The following is a 27,873-nucleotide window of genomic DNA, read 5'->3' as shown; positions in this document are numbered from 1 at the left end:
AAGTGAAGCATCATTTGTTCTTTATTTTTGGTATTTGAGAAGTAAAAAAATGTATATTTAAATTGATTTTTAAAATCCCAGCAGTCTAATGCCCTTGTTTTCCAGGATCCATATGAGAAAAATAGCCCATGCTGATGTAGATTCTGGCTACTCCCTCTATTCTACTGATTCTGATGAGCAGGTAGGAATTTTTTGTTTTAATTGATATTCTCTTACAGTAGATAGAAAAGTTCATTTAATCTGACCATTTGTAAATCCTAATAAATGGAAATATTTACATATGAAATATGGACAATTAGGAAACATGATTTCTCCTTTTTGATTTATTTCTTATTATCTTGCTTCATCCCTTGTCTTGTTTCTAGCCTACCAGACATGTTTCAAGAAGAGTAAGCGTTCACAAAAGTTACTCCAGAGTACGTAGCTTCGGGTGAACTTGACAGTTAGAAAGCATTACAGACCAAATCCTTAATGGTCTTTACTGTGTCCAGCCCTCAGGGCAGTACAACAACTTGATTCTCGACAAAGTTGTTGTTCAGTCATTTTTCAGTCATGGCTGAATCTTTGTGACTCCACTTGGGGTTTTCTTGGCAGAGGTACTGAAGTGGTATGCCATTTCCTTCTCCAGCTCATTTTAGGCAAACAGGGTCAAGTGACTAGTACGTGTTTGAAGCCAGAATTCAGGAAGATGAATCTTTCTGACTCTTAGCCCAGTGTTCTAATCCACTGTGCCACCTAGACACAGGAGATATCCTTAAGGGAGCAGAGTACATACCTTTGGATCACCTCCCCAACACATGCAGTATTTCCATAAGATAGCACAATACACACAGAAGGAAGAATGGCCACATAGTCCAGGTCACAACTGTTGCACATCACAGCTTATAGTCTCCTTTCTGACTTCTTTCCTTTCCTCAATTACTTAGAAACCCCACAATTGTAAGGTCCACTCTCAACTATACCAAAATTGATGTCATTGCGTCTCTTTTTTAAAGGATGCTCTTAGACTTCAACAAGACAGGATAATATTACAGCTTGGTCCAGCATGAAGAGCTCTCCCTGCACAGATATATCAGCTCTCTCCACTCTAGGTTTTTGTGACACTGCTCCCTCCTTCTCCTCCTATCTGTCTGACTGATTCTTCTCAGTCTTCTTTGATGGTTCTTCATCCATATTGTACTCACTAACTGTTGCTAACCCTCAAGGCTCTGTTATGGACCCTCTTCTCTTCACATTCTATACTACTATATCACCTATCAGCTCTCATGAATTCAGTTGCCATCTCTATGCAAATGGTTCCCAAAATCTATATCTACTCTAGTCTTTTTCCCCAAAATTATGCATCACCAATTGCCTCATAGGCATCTAACTGGATGTCCTAAGTCAAACTCAACATACACAGAACAAAATTCATTTTCTTCCCGCCTCAAAACATCCCCTCTTCCAAACTTCCTTATTACTATTAAGGACATTGCCATCTTCCCAGGCTTACAGCCTTAGTATCATTTCTTACTCTTACCCCGCATAGACAGTTCATTATCAAAAATTGTCATTTTTACCTTCATCACATAGCTCTAGAGTATATCCCCTTCTCTCCACTCACACAGCCGCAACTTCAGTCCATGCCCTCATCAACTTTCCTCTGGACTACTGCAGTAACCTTCTAACTGGTCTCCCTTGGCAAGTCTATTCCCACTTCAGTCCATGTTCCTCTCAGTTACCAAGGTAATTCTAAAGTGTAGATCCAAGTATGTCACTCTCCTGTTCAGTGAGCTCCAGCTTCTCCCTATTACATTCAGGATCAAATACAAAATACTCAGGCATTTAAAGCCTTTCCTGCTCCCTTCTCCAGAACTAATAGTGCCTTCCCTTCTGAGATTACCATCTGTTTACTCTGTATGTGTGTGTGTGTGTGTGTGTGTGTGTGTGTGTGTGTGTGTGTGTGTTTGTTCATTCATTAGTTCTGTATGCCTCGTTATTTACATGTCCTCTTCCTCTATTAGAATGCATACTTCTTGAGGGCAGAGACTGTTTTTGTCTTTCTTTGAATTCCAGGCTGCTTAGCATATAATAAGCACTTAATCAGTGTTTGCTGACTGAGTGAACCCTGGTAGCTTTATTGTCTTCTGTCTTCTTAGTGCAGTGTTTATTTTCTTTAACTAGAGACTCATATTAACCTTATTCTAAAAAATATTCTATTTACAGGTTGGAACAGTACCCCAGGGACTTGAACGTTGCGCATCTTTACTTCAGGACATTTTGCAAAATGAAGGTTCAGATTTTATTTTTATAATGCTTTCTTGGTGATCATTTTTTATTGTGTAACTTGTTTTGTATTTTAATGACTTTTTGATTTAAATTAATCTTCAGAGGCAACCTGTGGGAATCCAAGCAAAGGATCTTCTGGGAAACTTGGATCAAGACCTTGGGAATACAAAGGAAACAAAACAAAAAAGAAAGAACATCCCAAAAATGTTGTTCCTTCATGTGTCCATAAAGAAATTTGTAAGCACTTTTCTTTTTCCTGATTTAAATATAAAGCATATATCTAGGATTTTTATTCATTAGCAGATAATACCTTTTTGTTTGATATTATTGTAATTCATTCTATAACAGTTCTCAGAGTTGGAGAGGTGATTCTTTTCTCTGTCCTGCTTTCCAACCATTCACCATTTCTATGCTTATTAGCATGTCTCTCCCCCCGCATGCTTCCCTGTCTCCCCCTTCAAATAAGAGATATCTGGTATAAATCCTGTAAAACAGCTCTGATTAAAATTTTTTAGTAGGGCAGAAGATAAAAATTAGATTTGAAGATATCTGGATTTCAGTTCTCTTTTTCACTCTAGTGAATTTCACTCTTACTATTTTATAAATATTCATGCATTTACTTTAACTATATAACACAAATTCTTTTTTACCCAAATTCCATTCTTTCCACCAGAACCACCCACTAAAAATGTATTTTCATTAAACGTAGCTAGATGTACTCTACAGAGAGAGCACATAAAACAAAGAAAGAGAGGAATTATACCTAAATGAATAGACTTTCTGAGGTCCTGATACTGATTACCACTGGGTCCAAGCAAATTTTTTTGATTCATCTTGTTACATGCATGCTCAGTTAGAGAATTTTTAATATTTGTGAATTTACTCAGTGAAATTATATATCTATATCAAGGTAGTATAATCTAATGACAGGACAGAGCAGGCCCAAGATTAAGAGTATGCCAACTGGAAATTTCCCTATACAGGGGTTGGGGGGAGAACATGATGCATAGGTGAGGTCAGGGAGAAGTCAACGCAAAAAAAATCAGCTAAGGAGAAACAGGTACATAAGGGGTCAGGTCTAGGAAATGAACTAAAGTAAGGATCAAGAACTCCCAGGATGGAGATTCAAGCAAATAAAGTAAGGATAAAGATGTTTGAATACCACCAACAAGAGTGATGCTGAATCAACTGCTCCTTGAGATCAGGGAACCACATTTTTGCCTTATTTTGTATCCCAAGCTCTTAGCACAGTGTCTGGTACATGGCAGATACATAATAAGTGCTTACTGACTGACTAACTGACAACATCTTGAGGAAAGAGGTTCCTTGTATAGTTCCTTTACAAGGCCAGAACTAGATTTAAGACTGTCTGAGCTCATAGTTAGAGGAAAATAGGCTGACCTTGGCTGAAATAGAGTTATAAAGAGGCCGAGGTGTCGTCTTCACCTCTGAGGTCCCAGTTCTTTACTCATGATTCTATGATTCTGTGATTCTTTGTTATACCCCCTTTTTTGTGTTCTCCGGCTTGACAGATACACATATATATATATACATACACTCTGTATATGTGTGTGTGTATGTGTGTTTGCCTCATGATCAGATTTTCAAGAATATATCTTTTTATCTCTTTAGGTATATTCTTATGTTTAAGTAACTTCAATAATTTCCTGTAGGGTAAAATGTGAACCCATTGATACTTGGAGCCTTTTGCAATCATATTCCAACTATCTCATTTCGCTTTACACTCCTTCACATACTATGTCCTCATCAGAATGGCCAGCTTCCTAGTCCCATTATACAAGTTTCTGTCTCCTACCTCCATGTCTTCACACTAGTTGTGCTACAATGCTCTCCCTCTTCCCTTCTGCTTCTTGGAATCTGTAGCACACTTTGAAAAGCTGAGCTGAAGTGCCACCTACTTCCTGCATAGTGTCCTAATGAATTTAAAAGGAAAATATAGGGGCAGCTAGGTGGCGCAGTGGATAGAGGACTGGCCCTGGATTCAGGAGTACCTGAATTCAAATCCAGCCTCAGACACATAACACTTACTAGCTGTGTGACCCTGGGCAAGTCACTTAACTCCAATTGCCTAAAAAAAAAAAAAGGAAAACATTAATATTTTTGTTTTGTAACTTTTCTCTGCAGAAAATGTGAGGTCCAAGTTATTATAGTGTTAAAATGTTTCATGTTTTAAGAAATATTAACAGGAGACATATTTTTTACTTTGTCAGTTAAACTCAAGTACCACTTTGAGACTTTTCCAGTGTTTAGTGCTCTGACCTCCCCAAATTACTTGGCATGTATTTCACATTTATTTATCTGTGTAGATGTTGTCCTCCAATGTCATATTCATAGCCAGTGTCACTTTTCCTATCTACCCCAACATCTTATTACTTTCCCCCCAACCCCTTTTACCCCCTGCCCAATAGTCTGCATTCACACACTAATATGTACCAAACTCCTTGGAGAAAAATAGGAGAACTAAAAGGAGTCAAACTCTAAAGTGTCCCACATACCAGGATTAGCTCAGAATCACTAATGGGGCCAAGTGCCTTCAGCTGTTCTCAGTGATCGTACTTATATTTGAAGAGGGAAAAGAATTCTCAGTTCTTCCTCAAGGAGCAAGGCCCTCTCCTGTTCCTCCCCTTCACCCATATTATTTTAGAGCTGAGATTCTTGACCGCTTTTTGGGTCATTGACTCACTCTGGTAAAACCTATGGACCCCCTCTCAGGTTCATGTTTTTAAGTGCATAAGATAAAATATACAGGATTTCAAAAGACAGCAATCATGTTGAAATACAATTGTAAACATATTTTAAAAACAAATTCACAGACCCTAGGTTAAGAGTCTCTGTTTTAGATTGTGACACTTGAAAGCTGGCCAGAGAAAACTCAGCAAGGTTACATATGCAAAGGAAATGAAAATCTGAAAATCTCCTTTACAATTTAGGAAAAGACAAGAATCCAAAAGAGCAAATTAACAAAGTAGGCCTTGCTGCAGGGGTTATGTGTTTCAATAGCACCTATTTCAGGGTAGCTTTAAGAAAATATAAATGCTTTTCCATCAGACCTGCTACTCCTGTCAGCATCCAAAAGACCAGGAATGTAGCTTTTTTGCATTTTATAGAGTACTTATCATTTGATAAAATGGCTCAGTTTTCAAATTCAGCTAAGCAGTCTAATTAGCAGTTTCAGTTTTCCCACAATCATTTCAACAACCAACTACCTGATAAGGGAACCATTTGCCAGGTTCTAAATGAATGCCTAATCAAATAATATCTCCCTGTTCACCCCAAAGACCCAGCTTTTCTCCAGGAGAAATGTTACCTAAATATTGAGGGAGTTGTGTATGCTCAAAGACTGCATGGAGCTTGAAATAAGGTCTGATTCAACACATGTCTTACTTTCACATTGGTAGCCAAATGATGGTAGCCAAAAAAGGGAGCTGGAGGGTTCAGGATGTTTAGTGTGGAAAGGTAAATTTTCAATAGTTTCCCAAATTTCTTCTCTTTTTTTTTTTGTTTTTGTTTTTTTTGGCAGGGGGGACGGGAGTAGGCAATGGGGTTAAGTGACTTGCCCAGGGTCACACAGCTAGTAAGTGTTATGTGTCTGAGGCCAGATTTGAACTAAGGTCCTTTTGACTTCAAGGCCAGTGCTCTATTCTCTGTGCCACCTAGCTGCCCCTGACTATCTTCTTAAGAGATTATTTTATATATATTTTATATATAGTCGTGAGAGTACCGAATAACATGCAGATCTTTGACCTCTTTCATTTTTCTATCTCAAATTATATTTTCTAGCATTCTACTCTCTTTTCCTGTGCCCACCTTTATACTGAAGTTACCATATATTAAGATATATTTTGACTCTGTTAGTATAAGAAAGAACTGGAAATTATAGGTGTATATCTGTCAATAGGGAATGAACAAATTAAGGTATATGATTGTAATAGAATTTTAATGTACTCTATAACAAATAAAAGGGACAGTTTCAGAGAAACCTGTGAAGATTTGTGTAAACTGATCTGATATAAAGTAAAGTGAGTAGAACTAGGAGAACAATTTATAAAATAACATTATAAAGAAAAATAACTCAATCACTTAACTGTGATCAATGCAATGACCATGATAATTCCAGAGAATCCATGATGAAGCATGTTGCTCACCTCCACAGTTAATGTGGAAATTCATTTTTCTTAATTGTATATTTGTTACAAAGATGTTGTTTTCCTAGTTTGTTTGTTTTTTTTTAGTAGAAGAAACAGAAGTCTGGGGAAGGAAGAGATTAGCAATACAGCTGCCAAAAGAAAAAAACAAAAAAAACAAAAAAGAGGTTCATTGAAGCATTTAAAAAAAAAATTCACCCAAAAAGAAGGCCATAGCACATTGGCTGAGTTTGTCTTCATACATCAGTCTGGTGTCAGGGCTGTACTTGAAGCTTCTACAGCTTGGGAGAACCTGCCAGAGCTTATTTTCCACTGGCAGAGCCTCTGAAGATACAGTAGTACTTCCCTACCATGATGAGCCATCAAAATAAACCTTGGAAGAGAATACCCAACTTTAGGAAATCTGTTTTGCATTTATTCATTTGAAAAATATTCAGCATCTTCTCTCTATGTATACCTTCCACCTCCAGGCTCTAGCAGATAGAAAAATATCAAAAACAATCCCTTCCTTATCTCACAGAAAGAACTTGTTGGGAAGACAAGACATTCACGGGAAAACATATATCTTACTTTGCATTGTTATTAAAGTGCCAAATGAGCCACAAACAGTAAATTCTCTAGCATATGGAAAAATAACTTTGAACTGTATTGGTGATTATGGAAGATTTTGTGGAGAAAATGGGTTTGAGTTGGACTTGGAAGTGTTAGAAATATTTGAATAGGTGGGAAGGGCATTCCATGTAGGAGTCCCACCATAAGCCAGAGCTGGAGGTAGGAATGAACCAGGAACATTTGTGATTAATAAACCAAACTTAGGAGTAAACCATCCAGCTAGAGTAAATTTGGGGAGTTTGGGGACAGTGGGTAGATAAGGATGAAAAGGTAAATTGGGATTGGATTGTGGAAGATTTGGGGTTCCAGGTTAAAGAATTTCAGTGGTCTGTTTTATAGGTTCATTCTTCCTGTCTATTTCCCAAACATGCCATCTGTATTCTGTCCATTCTCTTTGTTGCTCTCTCACCAGAACTTAGACTTTGTCTCTGGAACCCTGGGCTCTGATAGAAGAATTTTCACTTGATTTTGCCCCAAAGCAGGCAAAATTTCCTGGATACTTACAAACCAGTGGACCAGGCACATAGTCTCCTCCCTTTTCTAGTTTTCTATTTGTTATCTTCCCCCATAAGGACACAAGTTTCTTGAGGGTAGTACTGTGCCTGACACATACTAAGCATTTATTTTGCTTTTTTCATTTATTCACTCTTCCTTCAATCCAAAAAAACTTTTTTAAAAAAATTACAGAGTCTAATATTCTTTAGGGGCTATCATGTGTGTGTGTGTCTGTGTGTCTGTGTGTATGGTTTAGAACCACACTAAATCTTCCGGGATACTCTATATTCCCGTTCTCAGGAAAATGGATGATTTTAGTGAAACATGAAGGCACTAATTTTTAAGGGTGGTAAGACACCATATATCAATGGATATATCAGTGAGAAATTATAGGGGCAGCTAGGTGGCACAGTGGATAGAGCATGGGCCCTGGAGTCAGGAGGACCTGAGTTCAAATCCAGCTTGAGACACTTGACACTTACTAGCTGTGTGACTCTGGGAAAGTCAGTCAACCCCATTACCTACCCAAAAAAAAAAAAAAATCCTAAAACTGAATGCTGTATAATTTCAATGACTAAGCTTGTTTCCGGACAATAGATAAGAAAATGGATCTATATCCCATCTTTACAAATCTGGCCTCAGACCAAACACTTGACACTTACTAGCTGTGTGAACCTGGTCAAGTCACTTAACCCCAATTGCCTAAAAATAAAAATAAATTTTGATAAAATTTTGCATCAAAAAAAATTGTAGGATTTCTTTCCTTGGAGATTTTCTTTTTAGTTTTTAATAATTTATTTTTAGTTTTCAACATTCACTTCCATAAGACTTTGAGTTTTAAATTTTCTCCCCCTGCCTCTCTTCCCTCTCCCCAAGATAGCATGCAATCTGATAGAGGTTCTACTTATACATTCATATTAAGCGTATTTTCACATTAGTCATGATGTAAAGAAGAATTAGAACTAATGGGAGGAACCATGAGAAAGAAGAAACAAAAGAAAACAACAAAAGTAAAGGAGACCAGATAGTATGCTTCACTCTGCATTCAGACTCCATAGTTCTTTCCCTGGATGTGAATAGCATTTTCCATCATGAGTCTTTTGGAATCTTAGATCTTTGCATTGCTGAGAAGGGCTAAGTCTGTCAAAGTCAGTCATCACACAATGTGTACAATGTTCTCCTGATTCTGCTCACTTCACTCAGCATCAGACCATACAAGTCTTTCCAAGTTTTTCTGAAATCCTCCTGCTCATCATTTCTTAAAGCACGATAGTGTTCCATTACTTTTTTTTTTTTTTTAGGCAATTGGGTTTAAGTGACTTGCCCAGGGTCACACAGCTAGTAAGTGTCAAGTGTTTGGTCTGAGGCCAGATTTGAACTCAAGTTCTCCTGACTTCAGGGCTGGTGCTCTATCCACTATGCCACCTAGCTGCCCCCTTCATTACATATATATATATATATATCACAACTTGTTCAGCCATTCCCCAATTGATGGGCCTCCCCTCAATTTTCAATTCTTTGCCACCACAAAACGAGCTGCTATAAATATTTTTGTACATGTAGGTCCTTTTCCCTTTTTATGATCTCTTTGGGATTCAGACCTACAAGTGGTATTGCTGGGACAAAGGGTATGCACATTTTGATAACCCTTTGGGCATAGTTCCAAATTGCTTTCTAGAATGGTTGGATCAGTTCACAACTCCACCAGCAATGCATTAGTGTTCCAATTTTCCCACATCTCCAACATTTATCATTTTCCTGTTTTATTATGTTAGCCAATCTGATAAAACAATCAGAGTTGTTTTAATTTGTATTTTTCTAATCAATGGGGATTTAGAGCATTTTTTCATATGACTATAGATAGCTTTAATTTCTTCCTCTGAAAATTGCTTGTTCATATCCTTTGACCATTTATCAATTGGGAAATGACTTGTATTCTTATTAATTTGACTCAGTTCTCTATGTTTTAGAAATGAGGCCTTGGGCAGCTAGGTGGTGCAGTGGATAGAGCACTGGCCCTGGATTCAGGAAGATCTGAGTTCAAATCTGATCTCAAACACTTGACACTTACTAGCTGTGTGATCCTGGGCAAGTCACTTCACCCCATTGCCTCGCCAAAAAAAAAAGAGAGAGAGGGAAATAAGGCCCTTGTCAGAAACACTGGTTGTAAAAATTCTTTCCCAGTTTTCTGCTTCCCTCCTAATCTTGGTTGCTTTGCCTTTGTTTATGCAAAAATTTTTAAATTAATGTGGTCAAAATTATCCATTTTGCATTTCATAATGTTCTCTATCTTTTGTTTGGTTATAAATTCTTCTGTTTTCCATAGATCTGACAGGTAAACTATTCCTTGCTCTCCATAGATCACTGACTTGATCAGAATTGCTAAGTCTTTTACAGTTGATCATTATTACAATATTGCTGTTACTGTGTACAGCGTTTTCCTGCTTCTGCTCACTTCGCTTTGCATTGGTTCATATAAGACTTCCCAGGTTTTTCTGAAACCATCCCTTTCATCATTTCTTACAGCACAATAGTATTTCATCACAATCATAGACCACAGCTTGTTCAGCCAAAATTATACCTATTTCACATCCCCTCTAACATTTGGAACAGAAGATTGTTACAGCTCCCATCTAACCATATCTAATATCATAATGTAATCATATAGCATGAAAGTCTGGGATATTCTTTGTTTCCTTCTCCATTAGTGTCTTCAGGTCATAAGAAACATCCACCTCATATAGTGTTTACTGAAAATGAAAAAGACCCTTCAAGCACAAAACAGACTCAACCAATCCAAGTACCTTTCAACGTTGACTTTTACACGATGTACAGAACCTTCTGTGAGCATGTGCAGACACAGATGTCTCTGATCAATGCCCAAAGTTCTCAAAGCATTTCTGACTCTGGTTAGTATGAATGACACATTTTTAAAAGTGTAAGTAAGAATTATAATTAAGCTGTCATCTTATTCTAAAAACAGTGTAAGGTTTTCTTTCCTTCCTTTTTGTCTTTTAAAATGTCAAGGTCCTCCAGTCTTTAATTATGGCATACCCACCTCCACACCCATTCTCTCTTCTCACGATCCAGCTCAGCCTTCTGATGTTCAATCTGTAAGTACAGTTCATAGTACCATAAACATCAATTGTCTGTTAATAGATAACACTTGCCCTACAGGGAAAATTAAATTGGATTTCATGAGCTTGTGTCTTAATGTTAAGCTCCTGATACCTTCAAACTACTAAAAAGGTGTTTATAAATTTCTTATTTCCACTAGCTTTGTAATATTCACACAGTGTGTAAAGAGCCAAACAATTCTAAGTCATAAGAATCCTTGTACCATAGAAAAAAACCAGCCCATATGCTTATACTTTATGTAAGTGGACTGTTCCACAGACTTCTACATAAAGCAGTTTTTTCATAATGTAAATTTGCCCACAGATGTGGGCGAGAGAGAGGTGGGAAGGGAGCTGCCTGCTGGTGGGGATGGGAGGGGTGGGAGGGGTGGGAGGGGGAGAGCAGTTCAAGAACGTGTGGGGGCTGAGAAAAGAGAAGTGAGAGCAAGATGAGGAATTCACCGGGACCAGAGAGAGCCATGTAGGGCCTGACTGGCACCAAGAGGGGGAACACATGCAGGCAAACAAGGATACAACAGGAGAGGTCAAGTGACAAACTGGGGCTGATGACAGACACTCAGTAACCTAGCTCAGACAGATGGAAGACAGACAATGGGGATGGGTGGGTGGGGTAGACAAAGGTCTTCTCTGTCATCACTGGAGGTCTCAAGCCAAGTGAGGCAGCAGTGGCAGTGGTGGTCTTTCCATGTGTCCATTCTTTCATTTGGAGTGGGTTCTTTTAGGGTTTTGTTGGGTTTTTTTTAGGGTTTTCTTTGTGGGGGGGTAAGGGGGAGGCCATGGAGGGCTTGGCTGAGGGCAGGAGCAGAGAGAGAGAGAGAGCACAGTATTATACAGTAAAATTTACATAGTTTTTTTGGAATGGGAATTTCTTTCAGAATTCTTTACATAAAGTTGAATTTGTATAATGCAAATTTACATAAGGCAAGAACTATCTATAAGCACCTCAGAGAGATGTAGCTTCTAATAATTCTGATTTTGATTTATCTCAATGACTACCTTGCAGACAATTGTAATTTGCTTTTAATTTTTCAAAACTTCATTTATACACATCCTTTTTTCCCCCAATCAGGAGGTTCAAGTTCCCCTACAAAGTGGAACAGTTCCTCTAACCTCTACTAATGTTCCAGTGCAAACCAGCATCACTGATCCTCCTCACACATCTTGTCTACCAGCATCTGGGGAAAATAAGCCAGCTGTTTCAGTAGTTCAGCCATTAGTCCATGATAATGGAATTCTAGCAGCACAAGGAATCTCTGAGCAGCTGGGCAAGGAAATAAATTTGTTAAAGTGTATTCAGGCATCCCTAGATCTGTTACATCCTCATGGAATAAAAGCCAATGAGAAACATCAAAACCCTGATCCAATACAGCAGCCTTCAATCTTGACCACTGAAGAGGACTCTTTAGAACATATTTGGGAGTCTGATGATGAGGATTTAAAAGTAGTTGAGATAGCAGCCATGCAAGACCCAAATTCTGCCAAGTGTATACAGAAGACAAAAAGTACAAGTTCAGAAGAAGCATCCCCCAAAATTAGAACACTGAAGTATTTGTTGGGAGAACTCAAAGCACTGGTTGTGGAACAAGGTAGGTACATCCTTTCTTTTAGAACTTTATTATTCATTGTACTGTACAACATAATAAAAGGCTAAATGCCAGTTTCAGGTTGTTGCTAGCATTAGTAATTATGTAAGTTAGAATAATTAACTCTGAATCAGATAATATTGTGTAGAAATGTCTTTAGCCATCAAGACAAAATTCTGTACGTTATTATAAAAACTTAAATTTTTAAAGAAATTAAACCTTAATACTATTTCTATTCATTTCAAATGTTTTAGAACCACATAGCATTCAGATTTTTATGATTCATCAACAAATACTTAAGTACCTGCTGGTATTGTGTTCCAGGCATGTGTGACTTTACATTACTGAGTCCAAATACATGAATCATGATGGTCTAGTAGAAGGAGCATTGGGGTCAGAAATAGGAGGCCTTGGTTTTGGTCCTATCCCTACCATAAACTTAATTTGTTCCCAGAAGCTAGTCACTTAACCTCTCAGAGTCTCAGCCCCTTACCTCTAACATAAAAGGGTTGGACTAGATCATTTCTCAGCTATCTTTTGCAGTTTTTAAATTCTACGATTCCATGACTTTTAAAAAGCTTAGCTTCCCCTCCATCCCCACCTCAGCCAAAAAAAAAAAAAATTGATAAAACTCATCCTAGAGATGAGAAGAATTTCAGTAGATTCCTCTTAGTATCATATATCAGCGTTTATGAAACTTCTATGTTGAAAGGACTTTCTAACCTAAACTTCTTTTTATGTCCTTTTCATTCATATCTAATAAAGGAAAAATCTTGGGGGTAGAGAGACTTGCTATTTCAGTGAAGCTGTATCCAATTACTGTCATTATATGTTTAGCTCTTACATATTTTCTCAAATAGTCCCTTCTATGTAGTGCTTAACAATCTTAATCTCAGTAAACAGATTTCTGGCAGTGGAGACTGAATAACTAATGTCTAATCTATGCATATGTCTATAAAAATACTTCGTTAATCTAAAACATCATTTTCATTGTGGCAAATTTGTTGTGCTATTGAATCTATCAACTCATGTTTCTCTGAACAGAAGCAACTGGTAGGTGTACTGCTAAATAAATTTGCACAATTATCTAATTGCATGTCTCCCAGATTAGAGTGACTATTATAAATACCCTCAGCTTTTCAAAATTGTTTTGATGCTTAAAATATATTTTCTACTTATTACAAACTTTGGATAGGTAGTGTATCAGTTCTCATATTTTTTCAGTTCATAGATACCATAGGTGATAATGAATGAGTTGGGTAAAAAGTGGCCAACAGAATTAATGATGCTACATTTGATGACATACCAAGGAGGTAATGGCTGGTTTTTTAAATAGAATCGTAGAATTTTAAAGCTAGAAAGGGCCTCTGAGATCACCTAGAGTAAGCTATTAATTCATACCAGAAACAAAAGTTGTCATTGTGACATAATTATGACTTGTATATGAGACTAGCCCGTGGACTATTTGAAGGACCCTTTGAGAATTACTAATATAGAGTAAAGGTAAATATAATTAATGTAACCATTATTCAGTATAGTCATTTCTCAAAGGCATAAATGGGAAAAGATTTAGTATAGATTTCCTACCAGACTCTTTTTTCCCCAAGAAGTTTTATTGAAAGATTAAAAAGAAAACAATGCAAAATAAAGCCCCTTGAAAAGAAATAGACCCCTTCCAGTGAACCACCTACCATAGTTTTTATTTATGATGATCACTAAGATCAAAATGTGTTGATTTGAGTGTCATCTCTTACATTGCTTAACATTTCATAGAAGTTCTAATGGGAGGACCTCAAGGCCTCAAGGAAGGGGAAATAGTAGTCCTGGGTAATTAACCCCTGAATAATTGAGTTCAAACTTATGTATACCACCAATATATGTATTTGTGAAACATCCCGTTTTAGGGACTAAGTATGTATAATATTGCTTTTAATGCTTTTTTTCTAGGGGATTCTGAAATTCAGAGGTTGATTAAAGAAGTGGGAGAGTGCATAGCTCTGCTTCCCGAAGTAGCCGAAAATGCTCAAGTGGAGAGTGAAATAGCTTTAGCTATGCAGACCCTAAGGAGTGAAAATATTCATTTACGAAGGTTAGTGGGTTTCCTTGATAAAGCAAACATTTATTGAATGTAACACTGTAGTGGGGAGGAGTCAGGAAGATACAAAGGTGAACACAATATAATCCCTGCCTCAAAGATCTTCATCCCTAGTAGGGAGGATAAAATATACCCGGATAATTCCAACATATAGTGATTAGTATGATAAAAAGACAAAATGATATGGATGTTCAGATAAAGAAGAAATTCCTTTTGTGGGCATCAGAGAAGGTTCATATTTGAACTAGGCCTTGAAAGATAGGTAGAATTTGGACAGGGTGAAATGGAGAAAGGGCATTGCAGGCAGAATAACATTAAATAAATTCTTTATGGTTATACCTCATTTTTTTATTAATCTTTTTTTAAAAAAAATATTTCTTATTTTTTAATCACCTACCTTTTCCACTAGACTTGATTCCACATTTCTTTTGGCTACTTCTAAAATTTAAAAAAAAAAAACCTACCCTCAAAGGCCAAAGATTTGCAATTAATGAGAATATTCAAAGAATGTGTCGTATAAGTCCTGAGACTTCCAACTGTGGGCTGTTGCCCATGACTGGAATTCCCTCTCTTCTCTCGCTTTTTGTCTCAGCTCACATCCTACCTCTGCACAATGCCTTTCTCAGTTCTCCTTCATCTTAGTGTCTCCCTTCTGAGAGTGTCTCCAGTTTACCCTCCTTGTAGCATCTTTGTACAGAGTTGTTTGCATGTTGTCTTCCCCAATAGACCGTGAGCTCCCTGAGGGCAAGAAATGTCCTTTGTCTTTTTTTGTAATCCTGATACTTAGCTCTGAGTGAGGCACATAGAAGGTGCTTAATAACTGCCTGTTGATTTACTGACTTTACTGAAGGTGCTTCTAGAAGAACTTGTGGAGTAAGGGAAAGAAGCCTGGTCGCCAGTCCTAGTTCTGCCACCAGATTCCAAAATTCTGGGACTTTAACCATAGACTTTACCTCTCTAGATTGCAGTTTCACATCTTTAAAATACAGTAGTTGCATTATAAGTTTTTGAGGGGCTCTCTTCCATTTCTAGCACTGGATAACTGCCGCTCCATGTTTAAAGTTGATATGGGTAATTTGAAATGAAGCATTTGAAGTAATAAAAGACCTGCTTTTTTGAGTCCCCCCCCCCTTTTTTTGTAGTTTGTGGAAGAGGATAATTTTTGGAAGTAAAACAAACTACATGTCCTATTTTGTTAGCAGTATAATTGATGTACATGGAGGCTTTTCTTAACTATATAGTAGGAAAGAGAACTTTTTTTGTGGTCATTCAACATTGTTTCCAAAATATAGTAAAAACTTTATTGCAAGAAAGCCCTAGTTATCCATACTTGGGAAGTGCATTCAGATAGGCCAGTTTAGAAAAAACAAAACAAAAAAATCTGAGGGTTAACACCTTATACGTTGAAACTGTTGATTTTTTAATTGTTGGATGTGGTTTTTTACGGAAATCTGTCTAAGATGGACTTCACATTGTCTTCCTTTTTTTATATACTGAATAGAGTTAATCTTGTAAGTGTAACTTAGGGGTCTCATTATGAACAACAGCTATTCTACTCTGCTCTAGAGATAGAGCTATAGATGTAAGAGGGCAAGGCCACATGCAGCCTACTTGAGCACTTGAGACACTTGAGATAATCATTGATTGCAAGTGGATACCACTAATTACAAATGTTTTATTCATTAAAACAGACCTCCAAAGAGACCCTCCTTAGAAATAATTCACTAGAAATTTGAGACAAAGCTTGTACTAGAATGTTTTAAAACATTTTTTTTCTTAATACTTTATATGAGCAAATTCTCTCATTGAGTAAAGGAATAAAATTTTGTGTCAAAGGAGCACAAATTCAGGCAGGTCATACTTAACTTGAAAGGCAAAATATGACCCCAAAGATTTTTGGGGGAAATAGAGCAGGGGGGTTGTTTCCTCTCATCTTCAAGGAACAGCTAAGTTCAGAGATGTTCATCACCAAAAGGCTTGACCCAGGTTGGTGAATGTTTTGACTTTGACAGCTCACAAATATTGATTGCCTTAAGGCATAGTGATATTGCAGTCTCATTGACGAAGGGACCTGCTTCCTTTTTAAAATCTTGGATCTCAAGTACATGTGTATTATCTGTTGGATCACAGAATCATAGATTTAGAACTGGAAGGAATCTTAGAGGTCATCTTATCCCACCATCTCATTTTAGAAATGATAAACCCAGGCCTAGAAAAGTTAGCTGCCCTAGCCAAGATCATAGAAGTGGTAAGTGGCAGAGCCAGCATTTGAACTCAGGTCCTGTGACTTCAAGTTCTCTGTTTTTTTGTTCTTAATGTCTCTTTCCAAATTAGATTTCATATTGAAATAGAAATCACAATTCTATTAAGAGGGGAGAAATAGTATTAGACCCCATCAATGGTAGGAAACTTATGGGTGTGAAAATGCAATGTGATTATGTCAAATCCAAAAAGAAAGCTTATTTTCATATTTTTAAATTTTGGAAACAAGTTTTTTCATATATCATTGTAATTTCATTGCATAGCAATTTTCAGTGCATTACATTTTAAACAGTTATATATGTGAATATGAAAATAATAATGAACATAGCATTCATTTTAACTGCTTACATAATGCAAATCAACCATTTAGCCACCATATCAATTTAACAAAAGTGCTGTTATTTGGAATGACTGCCTTGTGGCCAATAGCTTCAGAACAGTCTATCTGCAGTCTTTCCCAATTTAACAACCAGGTTGTATTATAGAAGTTCATCTATAAATAGGTGATCTGAAACTTAGAATGTATTTTCCCATAGACAAAAATATAAATTAAGTTTAGGCTTCCAGGCCAACCCAGAAAAGCCTATATTGTAATTGAAATTGTATTAATTGGGCCCTTAGTCCAAATCGCCAAGCCTTTTGTATTAGATGGAAAGCCGTAGTGTGAGCTAGGGAGTTTGGTTGTAGAAGTATTAGGGCTTTGGTGGCTGCAGCTTATTCTGCAATTGGGGAGGGCCAGGCTGGGCCAGACTCTGGGTGTCATGGAAGCTATTCTCTCTTTCCTGCTGCCAGTAAAAGCTTGACCTGGTTTATGTGGCCTGAGTGTAGTTGAAAACTCCTTTAATTAGAGAAATTAATTTGCTAAGAAATTAAGGGGAAGAAAGTATAAAGCAAAATGAGATACCAAGTTTGAAAGATGGTGAAATTCATATAGTTGTGGAGAGAATGTTTTATTTAGCTTTCTCTGACCTTCTTTCTCCTGGTTTCTTTCCACCTCACTGACAGCCAGCAGGGTCAAGCTTAAGGAACCACAGCAGGACTGGGGACCACCACTTACAAAGGAATTTTTAAGCCCAGAATATCTGGTATATGGGTGTTTCAGAGTTGAAAAAAATCTTAGGGAGCAGGTGGCCAAGGACTCAGCTGATAATACTGTCCCTCCATGGACCTGGGGTCCATGGGATCAGAGACAGAGAGCTGGAAGGGACCTCAGAGGCCCTCAAGTTCAATTCCCTCATTTTAGAGGTGAGAAAAAGTTATTTGCCCAAGTTCACACAGTAGTAAGTGGCAAGGCTAGATTCAAACCCAGGACCTATGACTCTAAATCCAACACACTTTCTTTTGACTGTGCCTCTTGTTTTTTAGAGTTGGAAGGGACGTTTTTCTGTTGTTCAGTCATTTTTCAGTCATGTCCAACTCTTTGTTACCTCATTTGGGGTTCTCTTAGCAAAGATACTGAGGTGGTTTGCCATTTCTTTCTCTGATTCTTTTTACAGATAAGAACTGAGGCAAATAGGGTTAAGTGACTTGCCCAGGGTCACCCGACTAGGATGTTTCTGAGGCCAGATTTGAACTCAGGAAGATGAATCTTCCTGACTCCAGGTCCTGTGCTCTGTCCACTCTGCCACCCAGCTGCCTAGGAAGGGACCTTAGAGGTCATCTAAACGAACCCTTTTTCTTTTACAGCTGACAAATTGAGATCCAGAGAGAATTTGTCATATACTCAAGGTCACATAACTAGCAATTGTCTGAGAGCATTTAGAATTCATTCCCTCTTGAATATAAGTTGAGCCTTCTTACCCCTGTATCAAGCTGTTGTCTCTCTAGGTTCGAAGTGCACTGCTTTTTCAAGTATCAGAATCAGATTTGCAGAATTACTTTTCATCAGTCAATTAACCTATAACCAATGTAAACTATTCAGAACATGCTGTGAAGTTATTAGTTATAAAACTGAGTATTTTTACTCCAAATCTGGGCTACTTCCATTGCTTTTTATATAGTGGAGTGATATACTCAAACACAGCCTGCAGAGAGGGTTTATAATTCTTCAAGAAGTACCAGAAGAGCAGTGATGAGGTGAGCAGATAGGCCCACTGACCTATGCCCCTGCACTTGGGAGGGAGGTTTTTTTTGTTTTTGTTCTTGTTTTGTTAAGATAACCACCTTAACGGAGTAACAGAACTTCTCAAATATGAGGGTCCTTTTGGCTAAATGTTTAATTCAGTAACAAATATCAGTTCTTTTACTTACATAATTAAGTTGGCAGAGAGTAAGTAATTCTGGAAACATTCTTAGAGTAGTAAAGCAGTATATTTTTCCTCAAATGGCATTGCCACATGTTCAAAGCGGAGCTATACGAAAAGGCTGAATTGTTGTTAAGCATAAGGCCAGCAATTGTCCTTTTTAGAAAAGAAACAAGTAAAAAGTTTAAGTCATTGTTCCCTCTCTTTTTTCCTTCTATGTTACACATCAGAATTCTAATTTATTTGTGACATAAGAAGCAGGTGAATGTGGGGAGCAGTTAGTCCCATGAAGGGGGGTGGTGGTTATGGATTGATCTGCTGTTGGAGAGAGAAGAATGATGGGCCTTTGAAGAGTATAATATAGTTACTGAGTAAAAACAAGGGGAGAATTGGATAAATAGGGGGGAAAAAAGGAAGCTAACAATGAGGAAAGAAACAAAAAGGTGGAACAGGAGAGGGAAATAATGAAAAAGGGAAAAGGAGGAAAAAAACGAGTGATAGAAGGAAAAAGAAAAGTGAAAACAGAAAGGAAGTAATAGAATACAAACTTGACAGTTGTGCTTTTTTTCATGCTTAAAATAAATCAGAGTTTGGTTAAGGAACTATGTGACCCTGTGCATAGAGCAATGGATCTGGAATTAAAAAGACCTGAGTTCAAAACCTATCTCATACATTTACATGTTGTTTGACCCTGAGGCAAGTCAGTTAACTTCTGTCTGCCTCCATTTCCTCATCTGTAAAATAGGGGCAGTTGGGTGGCACATTGGAATAGAGTACCAGGCCTGGAGTCAGGAAGACTCTTCTTCCTTAGTTGAAATCTGGCCTCAGATACTTCCTAACTGTGTGACCCTGGACAAGTCACTTAACTGTTTGTCTCAGTTTTCTCATCAGTAAAATGAGCTGGAGATGGAAATCGCAAAGCACTTCAGTATGTTTGCCAAGAAAACCCCAAAATGGGGTCACAAAGGCATACACAACTGAACAATGACTGAGCAACAAAAGTGGGGTAATAATGGTACCTACCTCTCAGGGTGGTTGTGAGGATCGAATGAGGTGTTTGTGAAGCACTTTGCAAACCTTGAAAGCATGAAAAAAAGTTAGCTATAATCATTATTATTGTTGTAGTTATTAAGGACAGTTAACAGTGAGTGCCCCCATGTCTGTGTCCTACACTTCAGATGGAGCTTTAAAACAGCTACCTTTTAAATGTAATGACAAGGTCTCCGTCACAGTCCTCTTGGTGTCTCCTCTTTGTTCAAAGGCAACTCGAGGTTCTCGAAGTCCACGCTGTCAGAGCACAAGCTTTGGGACGTGCTGTGAAACTGTCTGTCAGTCAGTCAATGTGGATTAGGCACCTGCCATGTGCCAGGAACTGTGCTAAGCACTGGGGACACAAAAAGAGACAGTCGCTACCCTTGAGGAACTTGCAATCTTTTTTTTTATTATTAATTTATTTTGATTTATCAATAATCACTTCCATATACTTCTGAGTTTAAAATTTTTCTCCCCCTTCCTCCCCAACACCCTCCCCAAGATGGCGCACAATCTGATGTAGGCTATACATTTACATTCATATTAAACATATTTTCACATTAGTGATGTTGTAAGTAAAAATTAAAACCAATAGGAGGAACCATCAGAAAGAGGAAACAAAACTCAACAGAAGAGAAAAAAAATAGCAATTCAACTTCCATAGTCCTTTCTTTGGATGTGGATAGCATTTTCCGTCACAAGGCCTGTGGAGATATCTTAGATCCTTGTATTCCCAGGAAGGGTTAAGTTTATCAATATTAGTCATCACACAAAGTGGCTGTTTATTGTGTACAACGTTCTCTTGGTTCTGCTCACTTCACTCAGCATCAGATCATACAAGTCTTTCCAGGTTTTTCTGAAGTCAGCCTGTTCATCATTTCTTATAGCACAGTAGTATTCTATCACATTCATATACCATAACTTGCTCAGCCATTCCCCAATTGATGGGCATCCTCTCAATTTCCAATTCTTTGCCACTACAAAAAGAGAAGCTATGAATATTTTTGTACATGTAGGTCCTTTTCCCATTTGTGTGATCTCTTTGGGATATAGCCCTAGAAGTGCTATTGCTGGGTCAAAGGGTATGCACATTTTTATAGCCCTTTGGGCATAGTGAGGAGCTTGCACTCTTAACAGGGGAGACAACATGCAAACAGATATATGCAAAGAAACCATACAGGATAAACAGGAGATAATGAACAGAGGGAAGGCATTGGAATTAAGAGGGTTGACAGAAGGCTTCCTTTAGAAGGTGGGATTTTAGTTGCAACTTAAAGGAAGCCAGGGGAGGTAGGTAATCAGAGCAGAGGAGGGAAAGCATCTCAGACATGGGTGTCAGCCAGAGAAAATGCCCAGAGATAGAGCGTCTCAGGGGGCCAATGTCACTGGATGGAGCAGTACATGTCGGGGAGTGAAGTGTAAGAAGACTGGAAAGAGGGGACTAGATTATGAAAGGCTTTGAAAGCTAGATAGAGCATTTTGTATTTGATCCTGGAGGTAATAGTTAGCCACTGTAGCTAATTGAATAGGAGAATGACGTGATTAGACTTGTGCTTTAGGAAAATCACTTTAGTCCCTGAGTGGAGGATGGATTGGAGAGGGGAGAGATCTGAGGCAGGCAAACCGACCAGCAGGTTACTGCAATAATCCAGGCATGAAGTAATGAGGGCCCATACCATAGTGGTGGCAGTGTCAGAGGAGAGAATGGAACATGTTCAAGAGATGTTGCAAATGGAAAATCAAAAATCATTGACAACAGATTGGAGAGGATAGGGGATGAGAGGTAGTGAGGAATCCAGGAAGACTCCTAGGTTGCAAAACTGGGAGGATGGTGTTGTCTTCTAGAGTAATAGAGAAGGTAGGACGGTAGGGAAGATTTAGGGGGAATGATAGTGAGTTCTGTTTTGGACATAGTGGGTTTAAGAGATCTACTGAACATACACTTCAAGATGTCTGAAAGGCAGTTGGAGATAAAAGATTGAAGGTCAGCAGAGAGATTGGGGCAGGTTAGATAGATTTGAGAATCATCACCATAAAAGTGAAAATTAAATCAATGGGAGCTGATGAGATCACCAAATGATGTATTGTTGAGGGAGAAGAGAAGGCCCAGGACAGAACCCCCAAGGGACACCTACAATTAGAGGGTGTGACCTGGAAAAGAATCCCTCAAAAGAGACAGAGGAGTGGTCAGATTGGTAGGAGGAAAACCAAGAGAGTATCAAGAAAGACAGAGTGATCAACAGGTGCCATAGACTACAGAGAGTTCAAAGAAAATGAGGATTGAGAAAAGGCCATTGGATTTGGCAACTAAGAGTAACTATGGAGAGAGCAGTTTTGATAGAATGATAAAATCTGAAGCCAGATTGTAAAGGGTTAAGATGAAAGTGAGGAGAGAAAATGTAGGCACTGTCCAATTCTTTGGTAGTTTGATTGTTATGGCACTGAATAAGCCTCAATTTTTTCTGTAAAATATGAAGCAAGGTTCTCAAGGGAGGAGGAACCATGAGAGGTTTGGGGAGAGATGAAGAATTTTGGAAGAGCCCCTGGAGAATTGATGAGGGAGGGTATAGTTGGATTGCCCACAATCAGTGACAGCCCAATTGAGGTTGTGTAACATAAATTTGTAGGTGATCCAGTCAGAATGTTACATGATTTTCTCCGTCTTTGTTCATCATCAGTGTGGGAATGAAGACTCCATTGTTGAGAATGATCTAAGCTTAAGGCTTGGATGGGCATAATCAGTGCTGTGATAAGGGGCCCAAGGACTCAGGAGAGGACAGTGTAGAGTTGAATTGATTCACCAAAGAGTCAAGATGAGAAGGAAGATACAGTGGCTAGTACATAGAGAGATGGTTTGGGAGAGAGTTGGGGGCCCAATGGATTGGAGGTCAAATGTAGATGAAGAGTAGTATTTTGTAAGGGAAGGCAGAGGGAGAAGTGAAAAGTCAATAGGTTATTGTCAGGTAAGGGGATTTGGGGATTTTGGACCTAGACGTGGTACACTTGTGGCTTATGGCAAGATCCTTTGAAGGTATGACCATCTTTGTGTGTAGCTGATTTGGGGTGGGGGAGTGGCTCATGGGAAGTGGGTAGGTTGAGGAAACCAAAAAGGATTCTGATACGGCAAGGGGATAGGTTGTATTATAAACCTGTAATCTGAGTCCTGGCCTAGCAAACCTGAGAAGGGTTAATCCCCAGAGGATTGTCTACTAGATGCTTCATGTATTTGGCCACAACATCTCATTAAACAGGAGTTTCTAAGGCAATCAGGATTTGTGATTTGTACAAGGAATACACACAAGAATTAAATCACAGATCTTTAAAGTAATTAAAAATTAGTAAATGTTAATTGCATTCTGTCTTCATGAAGAATTTGAATTTTTTTGACAGTACAATTTGACATTCTTTTTTCTGTGACCGTTGACGCCATTAACAATGGGGATATGGAAGTGGAAATTAGCTTATACAAATTGTAGACTTCATTGAATCATAAAATAGAAAGGAACCTTAAATATAATGCTGCTCAGGCTATCTTACCTCATTTAAGAATTTTTAATAAATTCTTAAAGAATTCTTAATTTTGTTATTTTTAATGAGAAGTTTCTGTTGAGTATAGGGAGAGTCATAAAGAAGTGACAGATATTGGGGGGGTTTTGTGTGTGTGTATGTGTGTGTATGTGTGTGTGTGTTTAATGAGCATCAGTTAGACATGAAAAAAGAAAGAAAACTAAAGGAAAAATACTTATAAAATGATGATAAACATCACAGCAGTAGTCAGATCACATTTTAACAGTTATATTGCTTGAAAAAGGCTTTTTTTTTTAAACAATTGATTTCAAACTGTACATTCTAGAAGAGCAGAAAAACTATTTTGGAGTATAGTGGGGAATCCTACAACTCCCCACAAATGACAGGAAGATTAAGAGAGGCTCCATTTTATCCTTGAGAATTTTGTCTATACATAGAGGGAAAAGGAATGATGCCTTGATGTTTCTTTACAACTTGGGGGTTGTGTTCCAAATGAGTCCTGTCCTGTAGATACAGAGAAACACCAAATGTGTGCTCTTCTCTCTTCCCTTCTATACTCTCTAACTTGGTGATCTCATCAGGTGACATGCATTCATTATCATTTCTATACATGTGACTCCCAGATCTCTATGAAACCCTAGTGTCTGAGCTCAGGCCTCCGTCACCCACTGCCATTTCAACACCTCAAAGTGAACGTTCCAACATTTCAAACTCAGCATGTTCAAAACACAGCTCATTGTCTTTCCCCAGAAACCATCCTCTTTTCCAAACTTCTATTACTGTTGAGTATAGTATCATCCTCTTATCACCCAGGCTCACAGCCTCAGCATCATCTTTGGCTCTTCATGGTCACTCACCATTCTATTGTGAAATTTTGTCATTTCTACCTTTACAACATCTTTCATGTATCACCCTATCTCCATTCTCATAGCCACCACCCTCACTCAGGCCCTCATCACCTGTTGCCTGGACTATTGTAATCACTTCCTAATTGCTCTCCCTTCTAGTACATCTCCTCTCAGCTCCCAAAGAGACTTTTTTCTAAAGTGTGTGTCTGACCATGGTATCTCTCCTACTCTGTAAATTCTAATGGCTTTCAGCATTGGTAGAGCACCCACTATGTGCCTGCCCCTGTTTGACATTTTCAAGCTCTTCCTAGCTTGCCTGCTTCTTATGTTTTATTCCCTTCTATGCAACTATACTGTCTGCCTTGGTGATCTTTGCATGTGGCCTTCCATCTCCCATCTCTTGTCTTTGCAGTCACTGTCCCCCCATGCTTGGGATGTTCTCCCTCCTTACTCTGCCTCCTAGTTTTCCTCCTTTCCTTCAAGCTTCAGCTCAAACCCCACCTCTCTGCAGGAGGCCTTTCTTGGAGCTGCTACTGAGTGCCTTTCCCTGTGAGATTCTCTTCTGTCTGCTCTGTGTACATCTTAAATGTGCCTAGCCCATTGGAGTGGAAGCTCCCTGAGGGTGGCTTTTCTTTGTATCCTTATTATTTAGCAGAGCAACAGGCACCTAGAAGGAGCTTATTTTTTGACTGACCAGCTGGCTGACTGACTTAGAAGGGTGGGCCTGGGTTGATGTGTACAGCCTCTTATATACTCCTAATGTCTGATTTTATTTCTTCTTTTTTGATAAATGTGTCAAAGACATACATTCTGTTAAGCAGCCTAGTCTTTTTCATTCGTGTTTTTTCATCATTTCAACTTAGGCGATTGAAATCTGTAAGCCAGCGACTCAGAGAACAAGAAAAAATAATGAAGTCATCCGATTGCCTGGATTGCAACTTTGAGTGTAAGTAGTGTGACATTAAGAAATTGTGTCTAATGACATATGTATGTGTTTAGATCTGTTAGAGAATTAGAAGAATGACATCATGTTAGGGAAAGAGAAAATGTCGGGGGGGGGGTTGTGTCTTTAGTACCTCTTCTCAGTGCCTTTAACATGCTTATTTATTTATTTATTTTGCTTTTTGGTGAGGCAGTCAGGGTTAAGTGACTTGCCCAGGGTCACACAGCTAGTAAGAGTCAAGTGTCTGAGGTCACATTTGGACTCAGGTCCTCCTGACTTCAAGGTCAGAGTTGTATCCACTGTGCCACCTAGCTGCCCCAGTGTTTAATTTTTTAATAAAATAATAGACAATATTTGGCTCTTTAGGGAAAATATGAAATAGCAAGCATAAATTTTATAACAATATTCTGAAAGTTACAGTTGCACATTGACTACAATATATCCCTTACTCAGCAAAAATGTATATTAAATAGAGTTATGTAATGCATTATCAATGTAGCTAAGTGGAATACTGGATAGAATGCCAAACTTGGAATTAGGAAAATCTGAGTTCAAATCCTGCCTCGGATTTACCAGCTGTGTAACCCTGGGCAAGTTACTTAACTACTCTGTGCTTTGGCTTCCTCATCTGTAAATTGGGGGATGATAATAGCACCTACCCTGGAGGGTTGTTGTGAAGTCAAATGAGATAATACACGTAAAGCATTTTGTAAACCTTAAAGTGCTATCTAAATGCTAACCTAGGTAGTAAGATGTATTACTACCTAAAACAAAACATGTAGCTAGTGCCAGGAAGATTATCTTTCAAAAGGCATCTGTAGAACTCAGCTGTATATACTACCATATAAATGAGAGTAATAAGTTTTGTAAAGTGTCTGTTATGTGTCAGGCACTGCTCTAAGTGCTAGAAACACAAATACACGGATAGAAACAGTCTCTACTGAGAAGGAACTTAGGTTCTAATAAGGGAGGCAGCAAGTATGTACATTTTATGCAAAGTAAATACAAAGACAGTAAAATGTTACAAAGTAGCTGAAGTTTGGGAGGAAAGGAGAGCGCTAGCAATAAGGAGATTGGGGAAGGCTTCATGTAGAAGGTGATACAGTAGAAGGCTGTATCTTAAAGAGAAGGATTCTGTGAGGTGGAGGTAAGGAGGGAGTATATTCCAACATAAAACAAGAGGCAGAACGCCACATGTGAAAAACAGTAAAGAGATCAGTCTGGCTATAATTCAGGAAGGGAATAATATACAATTAGCGTGAAAAGATAGGTTGGGACAGAAGATGAAATAGACAATTTTGATTATATAAAATATAAAAGTCTTTGCACAAACAAAGCCAATGCAGCTAAATTTAGAAGAGAAGCAAATTAAACTGGGGAAAAAATCTTGGCAGGAAATTTCTCTTCTCATTTCCAAGATATATATGGAACTGATTCCACCATATAAGAATAAAAGACATTTCCCAATTGACAAATGGCCAAAGGGTATGAACAGGTATTTTTAGAAAAATAAATTCAAGCTATTAGTAGCCATTTGAAAAAGAAGACAATGTTCCAAATCACTAATTATTAGAGAAAAGCAAATGAAAGCAATTACCTCACACCCATCAGACTAACAAAGGTGACCAAAATGAAAAGGAAAATGGCAGATGCTGGAAGGGCTGTGGAAAAATAGGTACATTATTGCTCTGTTGGTGAAGCTATGAACTGGTCCAGCCATTCTGGAAAGTAATTTTAAACTCTGTCCCAAAAGTTGCTAAACTGTGCATATCCTTCAATCCAGCAATAACATTACTGGATCTATGCCCCAAAGAGATCAAACAAAGAGGTAAAGGATCCATGTGTACAAAAATATTTATAGCAGCTCTTTTTTATGGTAGCAAAGAACTGGAAACCAAAGAGTTACCCATCAATTGGGAAAAGGCTGGACAAATTATGGCATATGAATGTAATGGAATAGTATTGTGTCATAAGAAATGAAGAGGACTGTTTCTGAGAAACCTGGCAATAGTTGTATGAACCTATGCATAGTAAAGTGAGCATAATCAGGAAAATGATTTATACAATAATAAAAACATTGTTCAAAGACAACTTTGAAAGACTTCAGAACTCTGACTACCATAATTCCGAGTCATGATAAAGCATGCTGCCCACCTCTTGACACTTTGAAGGTGCAGAATGAGACATTGTTTTGAACGTGGCCATTGCAAAATGTGCTTGTTTGCTATTTATTAAAGAGTTCTGGGTTTTGTTTTGTTTTTTCCCTATGAGAGGGAGAGATGACTTTTTTCATTGAGAAAAATTTAGTTAAAAAAGAAAAAAGATAGATTGGGGCCAGATTGGGAAGGCCTGACCTATTTAAAAGTTAAATAGAGGAGTTTCTTTTTGTTTTCTTAGAGGCAATAGGAAGCCACTGGAGTTGATTGAGAGTTCTGCACTTAAGGAAAATCAGTTTGGCAGCAATGCAAAGGATGGGTTGGAGTAGGGGGAGACTTGAAGCAGAGACACCAATTAGGAGACTTTCATCTAGGCAAGGGATCAAACTAACATAGTAACTCTATGAGTAGAAAGAAGGGATAACAGGGAAGAGAAAATTTATCTGAACTGTACAGGAAGCATGCCATCCTATTTGTTTTTTCTTTTTCCTTTTTTTTCTGTATT

At 38.1% G+C, this 27,873-nt stretch overlaps 1 protein-coding gene across 8 annotated transcripts in view; it reads left to right on the top strand.

Annotated features, from left to right (window-relative positions):
• CCDC14 (coiled-coil domain containing 14) overlaps positions 1-27,873 on the top strand; it is a 47,329-nt gene that overhangs the window by 8,707 nt on the left and 10,749 nt on the right. For 4 of the 8 annotated variants that reach the window (XM_027845124.1, XM_027845123.1, XM_027845121.1 and 1 more), the window contains exons 3-10: positions 106-181; positions 2,206-2,272; positions 2,371-2,505; positions 10,250-10,450; positions 10,569-10,654; positions 11,748-12,264; positions 14,209-14,350; positions 25,133-25,215. In XM_027845124.1, coding sequence (XP_027700925.1) covers positions 106-181; positions 2,206-2,272; positions 2,371-2,505; positions 10,250-10,450; positions 10,569-10,654; positions 11,748-12,264; positions 14,209-14,350; positions 25,133-25,215 — 1,307 coding nt within the window. Of the gene's footprint in view, positions 1-84; positions 182-2,205; positions 2,273-2,370; positions 2,506-10,249; positions 10,451-10,568; positions 10,655-11,747; positions 12,265-14,208; positions 14,351-25,132; positions 25,216-27,873 lie in introns of all 8 variants that reach the window. The other 4 variants (XM_027845122.1, XM_027845119.1, XM_027845118.1 and 1 more) reach the window with 2 other exon arrangements.

This window comes from Vombatus ursinus, unplaced genomic scaffold (assembly GCF_900497805.2).
Source record: "Vombatus ursinus unplaced genomic scaffold, bare-nosed wombat genome assembly UNPS02014959.1, whole genome shotgun sequence".
Taxonomy (NCBI): domain Eukaryota; kingdom Metazoa; phylum Chordata; class Mammalia; order Diprotodontia; family Vombatidae; genus Vombatus; species Vombatus ursinus.
The sequence above is the reverse complement of the archived record's forward strand: the minus strand, read 5'-3'. Positions and strand labels throughout refer to the sequence as shown.